The sequence below is a fragment of the Mixophyes fleayi genome, chromosome 3, assembly GCF_038048845.1.
Source record: "Mixophyes fleayi isolate aMixFle1 chromosome 3, aMixFle1.hap1, whole genome shotgun sequence".
NCBI lineage: Eukaryota > Metazoa > Chordata > Amphibia > Anura > Limnodynastidae > Mixophyes > Mixophyes fleayi.
In genome coordinates this window covers 43,633,407-43,655,346 of record NC_134404.1, presented here as the reverse complement: position 1 = coordinate 43,655,346, position 21,940 = coordinate 43,633,407, and the positions used below count along the sequence as shown (strand labels likewise).

The 21,940-nt window shown below is 39.3% G+C and overlaps 1 protein-coding gene across 2 annotated transcripts in view; it reads right to left on the bottom strand.

Annotated features, from left to right (window-relative positions):
* The window catches only part of NBAS (NBAS subunit of NRZ tethering complex), a 477,499-nt gene that overhangs the window by 188,778 nt on the left and 266,781 nt on the right, over window positions 1-21,940 (bottom strand). For both annotated transcript variants that reach the window (XM_075201412.1, XM_075201413.1), the window contains exons 39-40: window positions 11,182-11,258; window positions 9,224-9,361 (exon numbers count right to left, since the gene is read on the bottom strand). In XM_075201412.1, the coding sequence (XP_075057513.1) occupies window positions 9,224-9,361; window positions 11,182-11,258 (215 nt within the window). The remainder of the gene's footprint in view (window positions 1-9,223; window positions 9,362-11,181; window positions 11,259-21,940) is intronic.

Here is a 21,940-nt window from a genome sequence, read left to right as displayed (position 1 = left end):
AGATTGTACACAATCAGGGAGATTTACTAACAACCTACAATAGTGCACAAGTGCAGTAAACTGTGGCACACAAGCATTTGCTTTCTCTAGTTTATGGCTTGATAACCACCAGCTGTTTTACATGTATTTAAAACGTTTGTAAAATGCACGTAAAGAAACCGATACCATAAATCATTGTTGGTTTCTTTTTAACCTTACACATTAATGTCTTTACTTATGTTTGCACTCTGTTGTTTTTCCTAAAGTTAAATGATCTATTTCTGAGTGCTTTAAAATTTTTAAAAAAACAGCTCAAAGTTACGCTTTACAAGCACTAAAAAAGAGCAAGAAAACGCCAGTGGGTATGTACCCCAATTTGTACTGGACCAACCAAATCTAACGGGTGATTGGCAACCGTGGGGTATTGCACCTCTGCAGTTATATTAGTAAATCTCCATGCTCTGGTACAATTGAAGATACAAGATCCTGTAGCCACACACTATAAGTCACTGCAGTAGGAGGCTTATCCTGATTACTAAATGTACTTTCACAGCTATTTCTAAAAAAAAAAAAAAAGTGTTAGTGCACCAAATAATGGCACCTTGCTGCTGACATACAAACCCTTCAGTTGATGAGAACAGTCGATCTTGACAGAATTAAATGGACTGGAAGATCAATAGTGTTCTGATCACTCAATTAGGACACATTACCACCTAGAAGCCGGCTAGGTACCTGACAAGTTACTTATGACAGCAGACTAGTGAAGGAGTCTGTATCACAATGCACGTCTCCCTACAGACTACCAAGTGGGTTCTCTGCTGCTTATGGCATTGAGGCCTTTATTTATTTATTAGTTTGTTTTTTATTTAGATTGGTTTTTTTTTTACAAATCTAAAAAATCTTCAATGCAAAACAAACTCTGTTAGTATTTCAGTGGTCACATAGACGCACATGTGCCTTATTTTATTGCAGCTCTACTAGCTATAGAAAACCAAGTACTATAAATATATATATATATATATATATATATATAGCGCCACTAATTCCGCAACGCTGTACAGAGAACTCACTCACATCAGTCCCTGCCCCACTGGTCTAATTTCCCTAACACACACACACACACACACACGTGTGTTAATTTTTGCTAGCAGCCTATTAGCCTACCAGTATGTTTTTGGAGTGTGGGAGGAATCCCATGCAAACACAGGAAGAACATACAAACTCCAAACAGATAAGGTACACTTGCAGGTATGCCATACAGAGACACATTCTGGTCAGCATAGTGGTTAGTATTGCTGCCACACAACACTGGGGTCATAATTCCCGACCAGGGCCCAATCTGTGAGGCTTTGGTAGGTTCTCCCTGTGCTTGCGTTTCCTCCCACACTCCAAAGATTTTTCAATGTAAGTTTATTGGATGCGGACTGAAATGCACCCTAATGTGTGTACTTGCAGGTTAGGGAATTTAGACTGTAAGCTCCATTGGGCAAAGACTGATGTGAATGACAAATATTCTTTGCACAGCACTGCGTAATTGGCAGCGCTCTATAGAAGAGAATAAATAAAAATTGTGGTAACCAGTGTACAATGCACAGCTCCATCAGAGATTAACAAAGTGTTTAAAAATGAGGGTAAAGATTGTAGTCTATATTAATAACAGGTACAGTCATTAACGACAAAAAATTTTTTTCTAAATCTGGATGACAAACTTCCTGTGAGTTGTCATTATGGTAGGTCCATTCATTGCCTGCATTTTTTAACAATCTGAACAGTACCCAGCACTTCTCCATTGTAACGGTTTCCTAGGGGTATATTTACTAAACTGCGGGTTTGAAAAAGTGGAGATGTTGCCTTTAGCAACCAATCAGATTCTAGTTATCATTTATTTAGTACATTCTACCAAATGACAGCTAGAATCTGATTGGTTGCTATAGGCAACATCTCCACTTTTCAAACCCGCAGTTTAGTAAATATACCCCCTGGTGTTGTACCCGGCTAGTGACCGCACTTACTACACAACAAATGAAAGTGCAAAGCAGTAACAAATTTCATATGAGCCAAATTTCATTAGCATCTATAAATATATAAGTCTGTATTAAATAATGGCACAGCACAGGCAATGATTGCTGTAGCAGACAATTAGATTTATAACAGAATAATTAGTCCACAATAAAATATATAACGAGAAATCCAGACTGAATATTCAGCTCTCGTTTTCAATTTTCATTTTAGGACAGAAGCCTGTATTGCTGATTGCACAAGGGACGGGAATTAGATTACAATGCCCTGAATGTGGCTGCTATAAATTATATTTTTAAATTATATTTTATAATCAAGTTCCACGCTTTTACATTGTTCCCAATCCAGATAATTCAATTTCTTATTTTTCATTCCCACATTAACATTTTATTAGTTAAACATATATTTTTATTGGGCAGGTTAAGTCATTAGAGTATATTTGGGCCATTTGGATAGACATTATCTATGGATCATATACTTGAGTGTGTCCTTTGCTAAATTGTATTGGAAATGTTAGAGCACTATAAAAACACAAACTTGTACCGCTCATATTGTCTTCTGCTTTGTAAATGTGCCAACAGAGTTTGACTATTTTATGGGTACACTGGTCATGGAAATAGGCCTTGTATTTTATGCTAACCAACAATAAGGGGTCTGTTCTATACACTAACCAACAGCTGTGGTGCTGCTTTGCATACCGGATCATCATCAGCTATTTATATAGCGCCACTAATTCCGCAGCGCTGTACAGAGAACTCATTCACATCAGTCCCTGCCCCATTACAGTCTAAATTCCCTAACACAGAGAGACTAAGGTCAATTTTGATAGCAGCCAATTAACCTACTAGTATGTTTTTGAAGTGTGGGAGGAAACCGGAGCACCCGGAGGAAACTCACGCAAACACAGGGAGAACATACAAACTCCACACAGATAAGGCCATGGTTGGGAATCGAACTCAGGACCCCAGTGCTGTGAGGCAGAAGTGCTAACCACTAGGCCACTGTGCTGCCCCAGGCTCTGTAAGGTATACTACCCGTTAGAAAGGGGTCTGAATTTGGTACACTTGTAGGAATGCCATAAAGAAACCCATTCCGTTAACCAGCATACAATGCATTCTGGTGACGAGCATACTATGCTTTACAAGTTAAAAAAAATGGTTATAAGTGTGGGTTAAGCTGGGCACACACTACAGACAATAACAGCAGTTGTGATTTCTGTAACAATTTTACCAACGAATGAAAGTCCCAGTGAGAATGCTGATACAGGTGTACACGAAGACACAATGTACCCTCAGATCTATGATCTTCATCTCTCATATCCATCCGCTGAGTTGATCGTGACTGTGCACTCTATAGATATGTCTACACTGCTGGTGGTGAGTGTGTACACACTTCCACATTTGTCCGACGTTGTTCCTTTGTTGATCCTGATTTATAGTCAGCTTATAAAATCCAACTATACGATGTGCTTTGGAAACATAATCGTTGATTGTGAGAGCGTACACACTAATACGATATCTTATCAAACGATCGTTTATCATGTGATCAGCCCGAAAATCCTGTAGTGTGTACCCAAGCTTTGGTGGATAGAAAACTCTACTCTGCCACGTTGGGCTTTGGTGTTACATGTACATCACTGCTGGGCATAGCAGCTTAATCAATGGGGTCTTTAACTGCATTACACTGAAACATAACCAATAACCTACTCCAACTCTCCAACCCTTGTAGCCGACTCTGCCAATTATTTTAGCATCAGGGGTTAATTATTAATGTTCACGCCACCCACACAATACTATGACCAGTTGTCTCAGATTATTGAATATTCCTTTTAGGGGATTATTCAATTTGCTCCGTAGATTGCTATTATGCTCTGTAACGGCCCGTGAATTAATCTGCGGTAATTCCACATTGTTGCAGTACCGTATAACCTTATGTAATGCATAACCGCGATCTTCGGAGCTAATTGAACATGCCCTTTAGTGCGAAAAGTGTGTGACCAGCTTTAATTACTAAAATATAAACACAGAGTGATATAAATAAAGAATAAACACAATAGTCATATAGCTTGTAGTACATTTAGAGAACACGCAGTTGCCGTTCCTATGAATCCTGTACATTTTCTCACGGATTGCAGACTTCCAAGGCATCATGTTATTAATTGGAAAGAACCATGTGTACAATGAAAGCTTTTGTATAATCCAATTCACACAGAACATATACCCCCTCCTGGGATTTCTACTGAATGCATTTCACGAGATCTTCCAAACCGCCGTACAGGTCGTTCCCTTTAGTCGTGAATGGGAAATATGCCTATTTTTAACTTCTAGCTAAAAATCATTGAGCATCACCATCCTCACCTGCTTTTGCCACCACTAATTATTTGCATTGACGTAGCCAATGCAGCTTATCTTCCAGTAGCAGGTTGTATACTGAGCAGGTGGTTCATGTTTAAAAAAAAAAATGTCTCCACGAATAACCCGTTAAACAGAAAATATGTTGTTTGCAGTCTTGCCCTGAAAGTATTTTAAACGCCGAATAACCCTGGTAAAGGACCTTATCTGTGCAACCTTTTTTTATTGCTACATTTATTCATGTCAATTATTGAGAGGTTTGGCAAGTCTAGTAATCTTTCACTGACTGTCGTGCTGACTTTGCCAGTGGTAATGAAATTACTTGTTCAAGCATAACAGGTTCGGGCCGGTCCCACGATTGACTATCTATAGACAAAGGACGGCTGTATAGATGGTCCTTGATGAAGACAAGTGTATTACTGGGATTTGTATTTAAAGTTCTGCTGCCATAGGTCAACTAATAGAGTTTCACTGGTAGAATTTATGGTCCTCGCAGGGGGAAAAAAACCCTGCTAAGAAAATAGCTTTGTGATATATTTTCCTATATAATTTATTCCTGCAATAAATTATCTCATGGGTTTCCTGAACTGAGCAGTTCATGATGGAAAAAAAGAAGCAAGACAATTATGTACACATACAGCTGTCAAGGGTGAAATATTATGCAGAAAATAGGGGTGTGAACTCTTTTTTGAGCACTGCACAAATTATTATTAACATTTTTAAATCAGAACACAGATAATCTAGTCATGAGAGAGGTATATGTACAAAATGAAATAATAATCCAGATGATGTAAGGACTGATGTTACTAGGTATGCCGCATACTGGTTTAGCCCAATTAATGAATGGTGTGTGTGTGTGTGTGTGTGTGTGTGTGTGTGTGTTTAATTTTGGCAATCACTCTGATACTCTCATCCCAATATTCTGGATTCACTGAGAAGTCCGAAATGATATGCCAGCTCCTCTTCTAAATGGGTGAACGTTTGCAGTCTACTTGCCAATGGTCTCCTTGTTATGTGAGGGAAACACAGTTTCGCTTCTTCCGAATATCCTGCATAACTGGAGTGGAGGAGACGAGGGTTTCTTCGTTGTCCTTTAAGATAAATCCCAACTATATCTCTTTTGAAGGAACAATCAGGCAAATTTCACAACAATTCACCACAATGCACCATTTACTTCCTGAACTCTCCATCTTTTGGCTCTGTGTAACAACGAGGTTATGTCAAATTAATAAATTACAAAAGAGCTCCATGAGTATTAAACATCTGACATTACTGAATATTTGTAGTTTTAGAGATATGAGAAGTTAGTGGCGTTTGTCTGGTAACTCCAGTTTGGCGGTAATTCTTGTGCAGTAAATCCGGTAATGTGTGTGTCAGTATATATGGTTGGTACGTGATAATCTTAAAAAAAGATCAGCACTCATTTCTCACAACCCCAAATCGCTAATATGCCTCTCTGACAATTACTGATATTTTGTATTCTGAATAAGCATATATTAAATTTGTTTATAGCGAATCTATGTGTGTGCTGGAGAATGTAGACAACCTGTGTGAAGCGACAATGAACAGACAATACTCTGGTATATCACCCCTCCCTCCAGGGCCGGATTTACCACTAGGCAACCTAGGCAGTTGCCTAGGGCCCAGCGGTCCCCAGAGGGCCCTCCCAGGGCCGGCGGTGGGACCACCTTTAAAAATGGGCCGCTAGTTATGGGCTAGTGCTATGTGCTTGCCCCCTCCTGGCTAAAGTCTGCCAGCCAGCCCCTGAATAGGGGTATATGTTATGCTAAAAAACTATAGTGCTATGGATTTTATCAGGGAGGGGCCCCAAACCAGTATCTTGCCTAGGGCCCAATGAGGTCTAAATCCGGCTCTGCCTCCCTCCCTGCATTATTCACTGCAATAAAACTTGGTTTGACTTTTTCGGGAACCAATCTTGCTCTAGAATTCAACACAGTTAACCAGTTGCTTTACATATAAGCTGATAAGTTTTCAATGTTGTTTTAAGCCAGCAGAAACTACACAACAATGATTGCAAATCATCATATTATCAACAAAGGACATGAGAGCAATAATATGAAAAGCATCCTTGATTGACCATTAGCAGATTTGGTGGTATATGTTATAAATATACAGCATTAGTCATTGTGCAATGATGTACTTGGTTATCAGCATATTTGCAATAACTATTGAGTGGGTGCTACCATATGTCTTCTTGGGATAAGATAAGGTAGAAAAGCTGACATACTGTACATACTGCAAGTTATCTGGAAGAATGACAAAATATTTGATTATTTTAAGTGACAACTTCTAAACTAAACAAAACACCACAAGTGTGTTCGGATTCCTGGTCAGATACCTACATATTCATTTAATATATTAAAGAATCAGATCATATACCCATAGGACTATATCTGCTATCTCCACATGGATGTCCCAAAGCTACCTAAGGCTCAACATGTCCAAAACAGAGCTTATTATCTTCACTGCTGCCAGAGTCACCACCTTCCCTCAAATCTCCCTCACTGTCAATAACACCACAATTTCCTCAGTCTCCCAAGCCTGCTGCCTTGGTGTCACACTCTACTCCATCTTTTGCTTTAATGCTCCCATCCAGACTCTCTCCCAGTCCTGTCAAATCCACCTTAAAAACATTGCCAGGATAAACCCTTTTTTTTACTCAACATGCTACCAAAACTCTTATCCATTCTCTCAACATCTCCCATCTTAACTATTGCAACCTTCTGCTATCTGGCATTCCTGACACCCATATATCCACACTTCAATCCATCCTAAATGCTGCTGCAAGACTGATCTTCCTCTCTCACCGCTCCACATCTGCAGTACCACTTAGCAAATCCCTATTCTGGCTCCCTATGTCCTCAAGAAATCAAATTCAAATTCCACACCCTTACCTACAATGCCCTCAACAACACTACCTCTGCATATATCTCAAATCTCATATCACAATACTCTCACTCCCGCCCTCTTAGATCTACTTCTGATCTGCGCCTTGTCTCGTCTCTGGTAACCCCTTCTCACTCCCGCCTACAAGACTTCTCCTGTGCTGCTCCCCACTTATGGAATTCTCTACCACGCTCAGACTTTCCCACAGCCTTCAAATTTTTAGATGCACTTTTTTCGAGATGACCTTATCCTCGATAACACTATTCACACTAATGCATCCTCACAACTCTCCCAATCTCCACTCTGAAACACATCTACTCCTCTTATTTCAGCTGTGCCCTCTTCCACTTAGAATGTAAGCTCTCTAATGAGCAGGATCCTTCATACCCTTTGTTTTCATGTCAGCATTTATTTTGCCTACCTTATATGTCCCTGCTTTATGTATATACTCTTTTCCCTACTGTATGGCACTGCAGAGCACTGTGGCGCCTTACAAATCTACAATAATAATAATAATAACAGGACAAAAATGAGGCTGCTTCCAGTTACCGTGACCTACTGGTTAAGCTTTAATCTAAACTCTACATTTTACAATACAGTAATGAAAGTAAAGATATAAATAATAATGTAAAAATCAGGTGGAGTGTGCTTTGTATAGAGCTCCCAACATCCCTGTTTCTGCTACTGGAAATTCTTACAGGGGGATTCTAGCTGCAGGTGAGTCATCCTTTGACAACCGCCACCATCATGCAGGAGACATCACATACCCCTTTCTTACTGTCTTGTTATTGTCACAGACAGCTGGCACCACCTATCACAAAACAACACATCGGTAGGTAGTACTTCCAATTGCACCAGAGACATGACTATAGGAATTTCTGTATCTTGGTGGAATTTCCTTCAGGGTAGGTACCCGCAGGCAGATGAATGTCCAACTGTGATCATTTATAAAGCACAGCTTAAGTAGTCGTCAAAATATTTTGTTAAAGCTCCCGTGATTATTGTGCTTTTCACAACTGCACACTATTTCGACAAAGTAGCACAGAGTAAAAAAAAATCACAATCAGATTTTAAACCACCCGTAAGTGTGTACCCTTAAGTTTGCTTGTTTATCTTCCTAGACTAAATTAACAAAATAAATGATAACAGGTTCATACAGTTCTAGAAAAGAAGAATAAAGGGATGGGGCTCCCAGATAGAGTATTATTCAATAGATACCATCCAATATCTTAAAGTGACTATAGTATGCGTGCCAGATTGTGATAATAAACAAGCATATATATATTTTGTTTTTTTCCACTTGATAAACAAGACTCTATGTCTTTTCTATGCTCTGTCTCACTACTCTACTGTACTCAGAAAACGACCTAAAAAGTCATATGAAGTCATCGCATTAAATTTATCACATGTCCAGTTTAGTAGCTGTGTGACTGCCTACAGGAAAGACACTGCAAGGATCTTACGCCCCAGGGTGTAAGATATTAGATGGTATCTTTGTCTGTTTGGGAATTGGCAGCCGCCTGTACATTGGCAAGTGTTGGAATTTTATGGACTTTATGAACTGATAAATTATTCCAAATATTGAGTTACACGCCAATTTGTATCTTTGTAAATTTATACTGTTAGGTTCATACAGATTTTTAACTTAATTGTCCCCCAAAAGAAAGCAGGGACGATTTTTATGACTCAAGAACTATTTGGGGTCTCAAGTCTATTGTATTTATTTTGGTTATAAATATTAACACTTTATTTTGTAGTAAAATCTAAAAAGAGTACAGCATGAAAAAAAACCCAGCGCACACAGCATTTTAGTTCATCTTTCCCTGGTAGAAACAGATTTATGACAAGGTATTCAGCGACGTGACAGAAATACGCCATTTAATTAGATATAACTTATGTTATAAGCCTTCTTAGCGGATCACCTGCATTGTGGAACGGAGAGGAAAGAGGCAGCTATGCGAGCTTACCCTGTACAGAGGATGGCACTTGTCCTTGAAGCATGGTGCCAAATGGGCATAGATCTGCAGGCTGTAGTAATAAGCCGCCAGCTGGAGAGACAGAGCTGAATGCGATTGCTTTTCAAAGCATTTGTTGGCATCTAGCACCTACGGAAAAAAATTAGACAGAATTGACTTGGCTAAAGAAAACACACAGGCCTTTTATTTAAACCTATTGCTAGTGGAGTGGCTGGAATGCACTGTGCAATGGTTTACAAGAGAGCACAGCTCAGCTAATTAATGCCTATTTTACATAATCTTTAAATAATTATGTTGCTTATCAAATTCACGTAGAGATGTGATTTAATAGCACAGTAAAGGGACACAACTGCAAACATTACGGAACACTGGCATTATCATTGTTCCATCAGACAGTCACAATATAGTATGAGGAGGACAGACTTGGCGTAAGGTAGACAGACATGTGGAAAAACCCCAGATCACATTTAATCAATGTTTGACACTTTAGACCATCCGCTGCTCTGTTTTTTTCCAGTTTTTCTCCTTGGCAGTTTTTATTGTTATATATTTTTTTTTTATAAACATAACACATCTATCCCTGTCAGTGTATTTGGCTTTAACAGACATGAAAGCATACATCATATACCATTAGTGAATATTCATGCTCAATAATAAAGTAAACCACAACCAAACCATATTCTATATCAGGCTTTAATTTAAAACCTTATAATCAATTAAAATTTTTTAAAAAAGGCACACATCAAACTTAAAGTATAACAACCAAGAAAGAAAAAAAATATGACAACAATTTGCAGCAATGTTTTCAAATGAAAGAATCCCACTGACCTGAAAAAGCTCCATACATCATACAATAACATGACATTCCCTATAATATGGTGGTTTCACTAATACTTGCAACCGTTTGGCGACGCACTCTTTGATGTCTGTCCACTTTAAACTATTAGCGATCTTGTAGACTCCTCTGCTTTGTAGATTTCCCATTCAAGTGAATGCAAAACCCATTAGGAAGAGACTTACGGCAACACGCTGCTGGTTGGCAAAAGGCCTCGCAGAGCAGTTGTAAGGAAATCATCACCCGGTAAGTAGCTTTCAGTCGTAGTGTAATCTCAGTTGCCAGTTTTGGGTGGAGTTATTTGCTCCTGGATGTTGTAGCGTTAACACATTTAAAACTACAAGTTAATATGTATATTTAAGTTACTATGCTCCTTTGTATTTTTTTTTAGTTTTTGCTTTTTTTATACTAATCTGAATAAATAGCAAAACTAAGACCATTAAGCACAGAATCAATATAGCCGTCAAAATTATAATTTTTTGGAAATGTTATTTTACATTTTTTTTTTTTATAAATCTACTTGCCCGAAGGGGCCCTGCTGCGGAGGTCCCGATAGAAGTGGATCCCCCCTTTCGGTGCCAGCGGTTCCCAACTTTTTCCATATTTCGTAACACAACTGTCTCAATTATTTTTTGGGACACACCAATGCTTAAGTTCTATGATAAATTAAAATAAAATCATGAAAATAAAATAATACTGCTGGATCCCTCCCCGCCCTAAGGGTTACTGACAGATTGCCATAGCATTGTGTCACCAATATGTTCTTTATTACATTGGAACGTATTATTTTATACAAGCGCTTTTTAAGATGATTGAATGGATGCCACCCAGTTTTTGTTACTTCTGAAGTCTCCCTGAATTAAGTGCACCTGTCATCTACAAAAACAGTAGAGGAGAGCAGTCCGAAACAGTGATTTGCATTGTTATACATCTTGGACCCAGTGATAAAATCTGCCCCACTGCGAGCCTGTGAGAGTTATCTTCATTTCCACAATTATAAAGTAGAATTTCTATGTAGTTGTCTCTCGTCTAGTATATTTTATATTGTCATGTAAAATGATTTCAAAAAGTAAAGTAAACTATATACAAAACATACAATAAATTCTAGCCTTACCTGTGGCAGAGCCAGCAGATATGCAACAGACAAAGTAATATCATTCGGCAGAGTGTCGCTTGCCAACTGCAACAGAACTGGAAAAAATAAAAAAGAAAATAAACTTGAATATTCGTAGATAGATATGTGGTTGATTTAAACGCCTTTCCCAACTTTGCGTTTTTGAGATGGCTACAGCATTCATTACATATCGCACATAATGATTTGCGTCATTTATAGGAAATGCTAGTTGGCATTCATGGGACAGATCATGGACGACGGAACTGTAATACTGCCTTACGTTAATTGTTAGGCAAAATATTTTCACATTACAGCTAAACACGAGCTAACAGATGCTGCAGCAGATTGTAGGAACATATCCTGTACACAATTCAGCAGGATAATCAGTAGATCATAAAATAAAATCAGCTACTAGAAGAAAGTTGAGGACTATTCGGGAAAAAAAGTGCAGGGTCTGCAGGATCCAATGACATGAGAAAATAGTGTTGAACAGCTCCCACTCTTACTAATAGCAATGGCAATCACAGTAATATATCGCAGCAAACATAACAATGACAATTACAGCAATATACTGCCGTAACAGTAGTAACAATCACAGTAACATACCGCCATAACCATAGCAATGGTAATCACGGCAATATACCGCCTTAACCATAAATAACAATCCCAGAAATATACCGCCATAACCATAGCAATGACAATCACAGTAAAATTTCTCTGCAACCATAGCAATGGCAATCACAGTAATATACCACAGCAACCATAGCAATGGTGATCACAGTAATATAGCACAGCAACCAAAGCAATGACAATCCCAGTAATATACCTCCACAACCATAGCAATGACAATCACAGACACAGCTATAAAAACATAAAGAAGCTTTACACTAAACACAAACGGCTTCTTTGTAACCCCAACAGTGAACACACATTTCTTTTACACTTTTACTCATACTTGCTGTTATATGTATGTATATGTATATATATACACATACACACACACACACACACACATACACACTTCAATAGGGTCTTCTGTTTAAGGTAAAAGTTTGATTTGTAAGAGTGAAGCGGTATTAAAGGCTAAAACTTGGGACTTGCTGTTGGATTTCCCAGCTGTTGGAGTTTACAGCTAGGCTTGTGGTATATATATATGCTGGTAGGTAACCTCTGACTCTCCAGCTTATGTGGAAGAACAAACCACATCTACAACTCCTGGAAGAGATAACTGAGGTTATGGTGGAATTTTGCGGAGCTACAAAGTTTCCACTAAACAATTTTTGAGTTCTGCTTTTCACCATTCCATGGAAAGGTACTTGGCACTATATCGATAAATTAGACTGAATTTAATGTCTACAAACATAACTGAGATGACGATGGTGTCAATTAATTCTGCTCTGTGGCATGGTTGTGGAATAATAAAGTAGAGGTCCAGGCGGAACAAAAGCTATAGGAGGAATTCTGCAAAGAGCACTTAAGGACACTGAAGAAACATGTATGTGCTAAAATGTATAATGAACTGAATATTTTGCATAACAGTAAAAGCTTTGCTCATATCTACCGGCCATGGCTTAACCTCTCACAATAATACAAGCCACAGTGTGCATATAAGCATTTTTGTAAGTGCCCCAACATCTTCCAATGCTCCTAGACATTCCTTTCTCTTTGCCAGGAGAACAAAGTTTGTCAAGACGAAGCCTTAAAATTTCATCCTTTGTGATGTGTCAAAAGCGGTTATGCATGTTTATATCATCGCCGATGACAACTGTCTTGTCATCAGTAATATCCCTAATATCAGCCATTCATCCACTGAGATTGTATTATAGCTAACAACCACTGTGCTGTCAACCATTGTATGCAATCAATTAAATGAAACGTTGTGATGTCAATTATACCATCCATTGTGATATCATCAATGATGTCATCGCAGTCTCATGTCATTATTAGTGCCAAACATTTTATGTCATCCTGTGAGGGCATTTTTTGAGTCACCCAATTTGAAGTCACTCAATAATGAGGTCATTGTTGATCATACACGGTCGTATCATTAATATCACCCATTGTCATCATTGCCTTTGTCAACCGTTGGTGATTTCACTCTTTGCTATCATTTGCGGTATCCATTATCGTCACATTACCCATTGTCAATTATGTCACCCATAGAAGATTTAATCCTCTATAGCCATTTATGAACCTAAAACCCAGCAGTTTTTGTAAATGCTTACTGAGCTACCAATGACCATCCAATGGCACATTGCATTGTATCATAGAAGCAACAGGATATATTAATGGGACAGGTCAGGCCATTTCCATACAGGCTGGGAATGAGCAGTGTACAATGTATGTGTCTGAACATCACTCAATCAGCATTGAAACTACCTGCAGGGGAAGTATTATAAATAAGTGGGAGTTATATAACTGGTAAACGAGTGATGGGAGGGTGAGTTATTAATTGGTTTGAGGAGCACCATTACAAGCATACTGAAGTGTCAATCGCCCTCTTAAGATATGTAATGGATTTCGGAATCCGCCTACTGGAAACATTCTCACTAGTCTATACGTAAATGGTTCTGAATCATAATGGTCAATGCTGTGGTCACAGGGAAACATGTGTTAGATGCACAACCCAGGCATTTATCTCTATTTCTGTACACTGCAGAGAGCTATATAGAGCTAAAAATATTACAGAGGGCAATAACTTTTACGGACATGCGTATGAAGAGGCAATGCTATTGTTCTCTCACTGCGCTGCACGACAAGCGGTGGTGTGGAAACGCCATCTGAGGAGTTTGGTTTTTAAACTTTGCGCAGTATATTTTAAAGCTGAAATCCCACTTGCACTGTATTCTTCTTTTTCACTAACAGAGCGGGTCCTTCAGAGACATCATACTAGACCAGTGATGGCTAACCTGTGACACTCCAGGTGTTCTGAAACTACAAGCCCCAGCATGCTTTGCCAGCTATCAGCTAGTTATCTACTGGCAAAGCATGCTGGGGCTTGTAGCTTCACAACACCTGGAGTGTCACAGGTTAGTCATCACTGTACTAGACGGTTACTCACAGGCCAGTACAACCCAGACTATGGAAGAGACAGATCTGGTGGTGACGAGAGGCTGGTGCGCCTGGACCAGTCAGATTCATCGGGTGTAGAACATCTCAGTCATGATGCAGGAAATTTAACAAATATATTTGTGAATGCTACAAAACAGCTTTTCAGGATCAACTTGTATTTTAGGTTTAGTAGCAATGTAGCACAAACTCCTCCATAATTAGCACACTATATTGTTTCCAAAGACACTGTTCATCTAATACATTACACCTCAAAGACCGATAATACTCTATAATGTTCCACTCGTACCGCTATATCACACACATACTGCCAGTAATGTGTCTGCCGTTATTATCTTAGAAGTCGAGACCTGAAGGTGACATTAAAATAAAGATTCTATCAGGGTAAATTGCTTAAATTGCTTTAGAACTCTACTTTATTTTGACATAACACAAATGCTAAGATTGTTTTGTTAGTAGATTAATAATGAACTTTTATTACCTTCCTATTATGTTCATTTTTAATGTGAAATGCCCAGAGAGAATTCTGGTTGACGTGCATCAGATAACCAGGCTCTTGACAAGGATTTTTTTTTTTATCAATAAGAGAAAAATTATCTTATTTTATTCAGGCTTTGGGGATATTCACACGGTTCTGATAAGAGGTATCATAAAGAGATGTAAATAAACTAAAATATACATTGATGGCTGATATACTGCACAATACCAAAGTTTTGCAGACACATATCGTCTTAGGATTAAGAACAACAAACAAATAGGAATTCTAAAACTAAAGTGGCTATAGCACTTTTGTCTTTTCAGTGTACCTATCACCTACACATAGCGGAGGCAGCCATTTTGTGATATCACTAAGCTATGAGGCAGCCATTTTGTGCGCTGGACCAATATATTCAAGACAATTTTGCTTATCAATTCATTAGGAACCAGTGACATCTACAGTGCAACACCTTAGTGAAGGACATTTTAGTTTGTCATAGTGAATTATTTTAAATGCTATGTAAACCTTTTATAAACCTTTTGAAATAGTTTTTTTTAGGGATATAAAATAAAGATTTTTTTTTTTAATACACTTTCCCGCGATTATTTACAAGCCCTTAGTGCACCCAATGTCTTTAAATGTGTTCCCATATTTCTCTTATTTAATTTAGACTGTAAGCTCCAGTATCATCATCATCAATTTATATAGCGCCACTAATTCTGCAGCGCTGTACTGAGAACTCACTCACATCAGTCCCTGCCCCATTGGAGCTTACAGTCTAAATTCCCTAACATACACACACAGACACACACCGAGAGAGAGAATAGGGTCAATTTGATAGCAGCCAGTTAACATACTAGTATGTTTTTGGAGTGTGGGAGGAAACTGGAGCACCCGGAGGAAATCCACGCAAACACAGGGAGAACATACAAACTTCACACAGATAAGACCATTGTCGGGAATTGAACTCATGACCCCAGTGCTGTGAGGCAGAAGTGCTAACCACTAAGCCACCATGCTGGCAGGGACGGATGTGAGTTCTCTGTCCAGAGCTGCGGAATTAGTGGAGCTATATAAATAGCTGATGATGATTATTGTGTGTAATTGTTGCTTGTTTAAGAAAAGTCAAGGATAAAATATTAGTATTTGTGTATGTGTGTGTGTGTTTATAATAATTAAAAATAAATAAATAACTAAATAAATTAGAATTTCCCCTGGTAGATCAGAATAGACTTTGGGGACCCTACACATATAGAAGCACCAAATCCTGCATACACTGCGCAGGCTTCTAATGAACAAGGTGAAAAATCAGTTTATTATGGTTGCTGAACGTCTGCCAATCCTAAGCACAAGTTTAAAGTCCATCCATGGGTGGTCATTAATGGGTTAAACAATTGGCTGAGTTACTGGTAGTCTAATACTTGATGGGAACAGTTACACAAAACGTCTCATCTGAAGGAAGCAGGAACCCGCATCCGGATAACGGAACTGCTTCCCATGCTGTGGGTGTGTGCATTGCCTCTAAAGGTGGTTATCAAAGACTGATTATTCTTTTAAATCTTCACTATGCCCTTGTGCACTAATCAAGAAGGTCTAGATCAGGCCTGTCCAACCTGCGGCCCTCCAGGTGTTGTGAAACTACAAGCCCCAGCATGCTTTGCTGGTAGACAACCAGTTGACAGCTGGACGGGCATGCTGGGACTTGTAGTTTCACAACATCTGGAGGGCCGCAGGTTGGACACGCCTGGTCTAGATAGTGATCCTTACATTAAGTTCTACACCCCAGCTATGATATAATACACATTATCTTTTGTAAACCATCGATAAAGGTATCTGGTCAGTTACATACAAAGTTGCATATAATGAAAATATTGTCTATCACCAACTTACAAAACTGCGTGGGAGCCCACTCCCCTACCAGTGTCTGCAACTGATCTACTTGTACCGCTGTGTAAATTTAAGATGACAACTGCTTCACAATACAAGATCAAAGGCCGGCGTAAACAGCATTCATCTAGTAAATATTCTGCAAGGACAAACACAATACTCATTAGCCATTTCCATAGTCTGTGTGGCTGCGGAGAATCCTAATAAATAAAACATATTTCAGTATGTTAATTTTAAGGACGTTGGCATTCCCTTTCCAAATGCCAACGATGGCGTCAAAAGATTTAAACAATAATTACATTTGCCATAAAAGCGGAAAAGAAATAAATTGTACATCTGGTCAGTGAAAAGAACGATGAAGCGTCTATAATTGTGTCCCATTCTTTACTCACACTGAAGGCCAAGCTCCGCTATCTAACTGCTCGGCGGTTTACGGTTATGTTTATTACCACGGCTCAACAAATACATTTAAATTGTGGTCAATGTCATAAAACTCAGTGGAGTAGGTAAACACTATCTGAAATAAATGGTGCGTTTCATTCTCTCTCTGTTTTTTTTCTTTTTAACAAACCAACATTCCACTTTTTTTTTTTGTCTTTCAAGGTTGAGTTTGCAGAACGCCCACAATGCACTGCTGCCGTGATAAGAGCACAACTCACGCTAGCTGTCAGGTCCGCAGCCAATTCACAACCCTCTAGGGGTCCCTGGCTCAGATCGATTTTATGTCTATAGCTGCTGGCTGTCCCTAAAGTTCAGGGATAGACCTTGGGTGTTAAAGATTTTTACGCTTTCGGATTCTTTATTTTTGAAATTGTAACACAGACAAATATAGTAAACCGAGGAAGAGAAAATACGTGGACAGGAGGGACGAAGGGGAGAGAATAAAGCAACAGCAAATATAAAGCAACTCCTCAGTATCACACATTAACCCTGTGCAGCATGCAAAGAGGACAGTAATCATTGTGCTTGGGCCCTCACCTTAGGATAGGATATGATGGGTTTATATCAACGTAAACTAAGAAGAAGGGTTAGGGATGTGTACAAGGGGCATGAGGCTAGAGAGGTCAACTCAGGGTCTTATTATTGGTGTGTTCGTCTCCTTTTCTTATTTTTTTAAAGACCAGTTGAGTATAAATACTATTGCCTTGTGTGCCCTATTATTAGTTTCACTTATTTAGGGGGGGGGGGGGGGGGTGGGCGGCTTTAAGTTCTCTGCAAAGAATATTTAATGCTGGCATCCATGCACTACCAATCTCTGGCTCCTGGTCAACATGTGGACACACTTGCAGTATATTAGCTGTAGTACCTGCTATCCAATGATACATGAGCTCAAGGGTACAGGGAAAATCATAAATACTGAGCACCAACAAGCTCTGGCTCTATAAGGGGTCTAATGTGGTTCTAAATGTGACATCTGTTTTCCCTGTAGAAATGGAAGTTGGGTGTTTTTATTTGAAATTGCTAAACACAAGTTTTCCTCCAGTGGTAATGTCCAGGGGTGTTTTTGCCAATATAATAAACGATGGTGTTATTTATAACTTACAAAAGAAAGTGAATGAGTTGAAATACTTTAAAACAGTAAAAAAAATAATAATAATAAGTTTTGTGTTAGGAACCTGACATAACTGAAAAATTGTGTACTCAAATTGAACCTAGTATAGTATAAACCCATATCTGATTTCATTAAACCATACTTTATGTGCGTTCTCTGTACAGCGCTGCAGAATTAGTGGCGCTATATAAATAGCTGCTGCTGATGATGATGTGGGCCAAGAACAGATGCTAGAACAATTTCAGCACCATGGCCAGCTCTCCCGGATACCACAGTCCAGGATGAACTGCTTCATTGCCATGTGCCGTTCAAATACTAGATTACATTAGCAGATTACAGTACATAAGCACATCAGTGTGTTCCTTGCTCTAGATCAGCTGTCACCCTGAGTACACCTGTGTCTAAACAGCATTAAGTGGTAAAGTGCTCGGAGACAGCCACAATGGTTCCGGCTGGTCAGTAGACGTTCTCCACACCACTGTTTGATGTAATAACTGTAAGACAGCATAGTTTAGCGTTTTGATCAATATATCTGGAATATATTAGCAGATTAAGAACATTTTTTGATCTCAGCTACATTTAACCTGAAAACATCCATAATTCAGAAAATACTGTAATTCAGCACTGTTCAGATCAGTGTGATGTTGTATTAGAGTCTGAGTCTACTGTAAATAAGCCCAATAATGTGTCACCCCATACAGATGGTGCCTCTTCATTACAGTATTACAGAAGGAGCAAACATCATCTTATGGTAGTGGGAACCAGCTACTGTGAGAGCTAGATGGGGCCCAGGGCAGGGGAAACAGCTGGCTCCTCATCATTCAGCCTGATCCAGATCTGTGTCTAATTTGGTCTCAAATGCAGTTGGCCAATCAAGAGTGTACGGGCCATTGGGTCAGGACAAATGCCCAGATCTTGGGGGTAACATTAGCATGGTCGGCTAATGACTGTAGTCACCGTCCGAATGCATTTTGCCCGGGAACATCTGAAATGTGATTGGCCGCCTCTGATGGTTTATGGAAGTTCAGCCAGATTGCCCAACAAGATTGACACATGTGTGGTCAACTTTACAATAGAACCAGGGGTAGAAGAAAAAAATCTGTTCCAGGGAACCCTTGAATGAAGCCGGCCCAGGGGCAAATGCCCAATGACAGCTGCAAGGCAAATCAATGTACCTGCAGAAAAGAGTTTAGGAAAGATATCTGGGTTCGCTTTTGCGGCCTGCAAATAGTATTTACTAAAATATCCCATATGACAATGTTTCTACATTAAAGAGTAGTTTAAGAAACATTGTGGGTAGCTAAATCAAATAGATGTTCAGTAGTCTCCCACTAAATCTAAATAACTATCCCCTGTAGCCGTAGAATTACATGTATATATCTTTATATTTTATTCCTATATCCATGCTTATAGCAGCCATGAGAAATAGCGATTCTGAAAAGCAATTTCTGCCGTTCTCTATTAGTCACGCACAGGCAATTACCGGCGTGCTTTGTACATATTAAATATTACTTGGATATACTTTAGGTCAGAGGCCACGTTCTCCTGGTGTGACTGAAATCATTTTATTTAGAGTCTATGAATAAATACATACTGTGCTGCATTTTAAAATGAATGGGGACAGGATGTAAGGAGTTATTTATGTTACCTCCCTATGTTTTATTGGTTTTGATGGATTCCTTGCTGTGTAGCCGATGTATTATGTCATTCCGTGTATTATATGCATGTGAGGTGATTGGTGATCCTGATTAGATGAGACGTGGCAGTCTGTTAGTCTTCCATTCTACGTGCAGCCTGATTAACGTAAAGCAGAGCTGTGCCGGTGAGGGATCGGTGGAGCAGAAATGCTCCCTCGATACACAATTGCTTTACCATTATACTGTTGGAATGCCCTGGTTTTTTTTTTTGGGGGGGTTTTTTTTAAAATAGAATATCCAGATTAAAAACATAAAACTGACTATAAACTGAATTAAACTAAAACAGCTGAAATCGTACAGAGAAAATTAAATATAAAATGAAAAAGTAATCAGCATTTTAATCAATAACATTTTCTGTACTAAATTTTATAAGGTCTACTTATTAAAGGGAGAAAAGCCCTAAATTTGAGTCTCTCCCTAGAGAAATTAAAGCCCCTGGCAGTGAAGGCGGAAAGCGTGGGGAAGCCTATTTATCATGTACAGAGTAAAATGAAAAGGAGGTTTTAAGTTTACTTTATTTGTTAAACTACTTTATGATTTTTTTATTTTACGTGGAACAGTCTCCGATGCGCATGTGCAGTCAGCAAGCATGCGCAGACTGACCCCAGACTGGCCTGGTGAGATGTAGGACTCCCCTTTACCGCTGCCAGTACTGACGAAAAGCTGGGTATCATCATCATCACCATTTAGTTATATAGCACCACTGATTCCCCAGCGCTGTACAGAGAACTCACATCAGTCCCTGCCCCATATGAGAGAGAGAGAGAGAGAGAGAGAGAGAGAGAGAGAGAGAGAGAGAGAGAGAGAGAGAGAGAGAGAGAGAGAGAGAGAGAGAGAGAGAGAGAGAGAGAGAGAGATCACTGCTCTGGCAAACTGTTATTGATAAACTAGTGATTGCTTTTCCCATCTTCGGCACTTCTAAATAGACCCCTGCATTTAGATACACATAGGCAAACCGAGAGGGGGTTTCCTAGTGTCTGGAACCCCCCCCCCCCCAAGCCTGGGGCACTGTATAATTGAGGTGGCTGGACCCTGCCTCCGCTTCACACGGCTCTACTTGAAAAGGGAGCGCTGCCTGCACCTAACAGTAGTAGCCCATGTATATTATGGGGATAGGAAGAGTTGGAGAGCAGCCAAGCACTGTCTAATATTATAGCCACGCCTCCATGCATGCTGGTCACGCCCACTGGCGGCGTGGTGTGGAAACCCCCCTCTACAAATCCTGCGTTTGCCCCTGATACATCTCCAGTCTATATACGAGGGCACTTTCAATGTTCGTTCTCTATGTACTTTTTCAGTGTATTAGCCCTAGCAGATCATCTCTGATAACATTCACGCCAGCATGATACTGGCCAGAAGGGGGCGCTCCTTGCTTGGTGCAGGAAAACACTTCACTCGTTCAAAAAAATATTTAAATGCAGCTATAAGAGGTTGAGTGTTTCTGCATTAGTGAATTAGAATTATTATGACCATTATTTATATGTGGGTTGTTTAAGAACACACGAAAATAAATTTCGCAGAGCTTGTATTTTTTTTGCACATAAAGATGGTGGCCTCAGTGGGCGGAGCAGTGTGGACTACGGCGTTCATAGCTATGCTCCGTCCGGGGGCCCCTATGGGTCTCATATTGTTTCCGCATGCAAAAAGAAAGATTATTTTGCAGGGTGAGATATTTAAATGAGATTCATGGGGTACAGAGTTCTTCTATCCTCTTGCCAAAAAATATTTCTTCCCATAGGAACCTGTACTGTTAATGGGAGCCGGCTCTCGTACCAATGAGGCAGATTATACACGGGTAAAGTACATTTATAAGAGTATCTCCCTCTCTGTCTGTGTCTGTTTGTGAGTGTCTGTCTATATTAGGGAATTTAGACTGTAAGCTCCAACGAGGCAGGGACTGCTGTGAGTTCTCTGTACAGCGCTGCGGAATTAGTGGCTCTATATAAATAAATGGTGATATTTACTTTAAAAAAAAAAAAAAACCATTAAAAACACAAAAGATTTATATACATTTTTATCAATTACAATATCCCGTCTCATATTAGATCAGCTTGTAGTTTAGGATTAGGGGCCTTT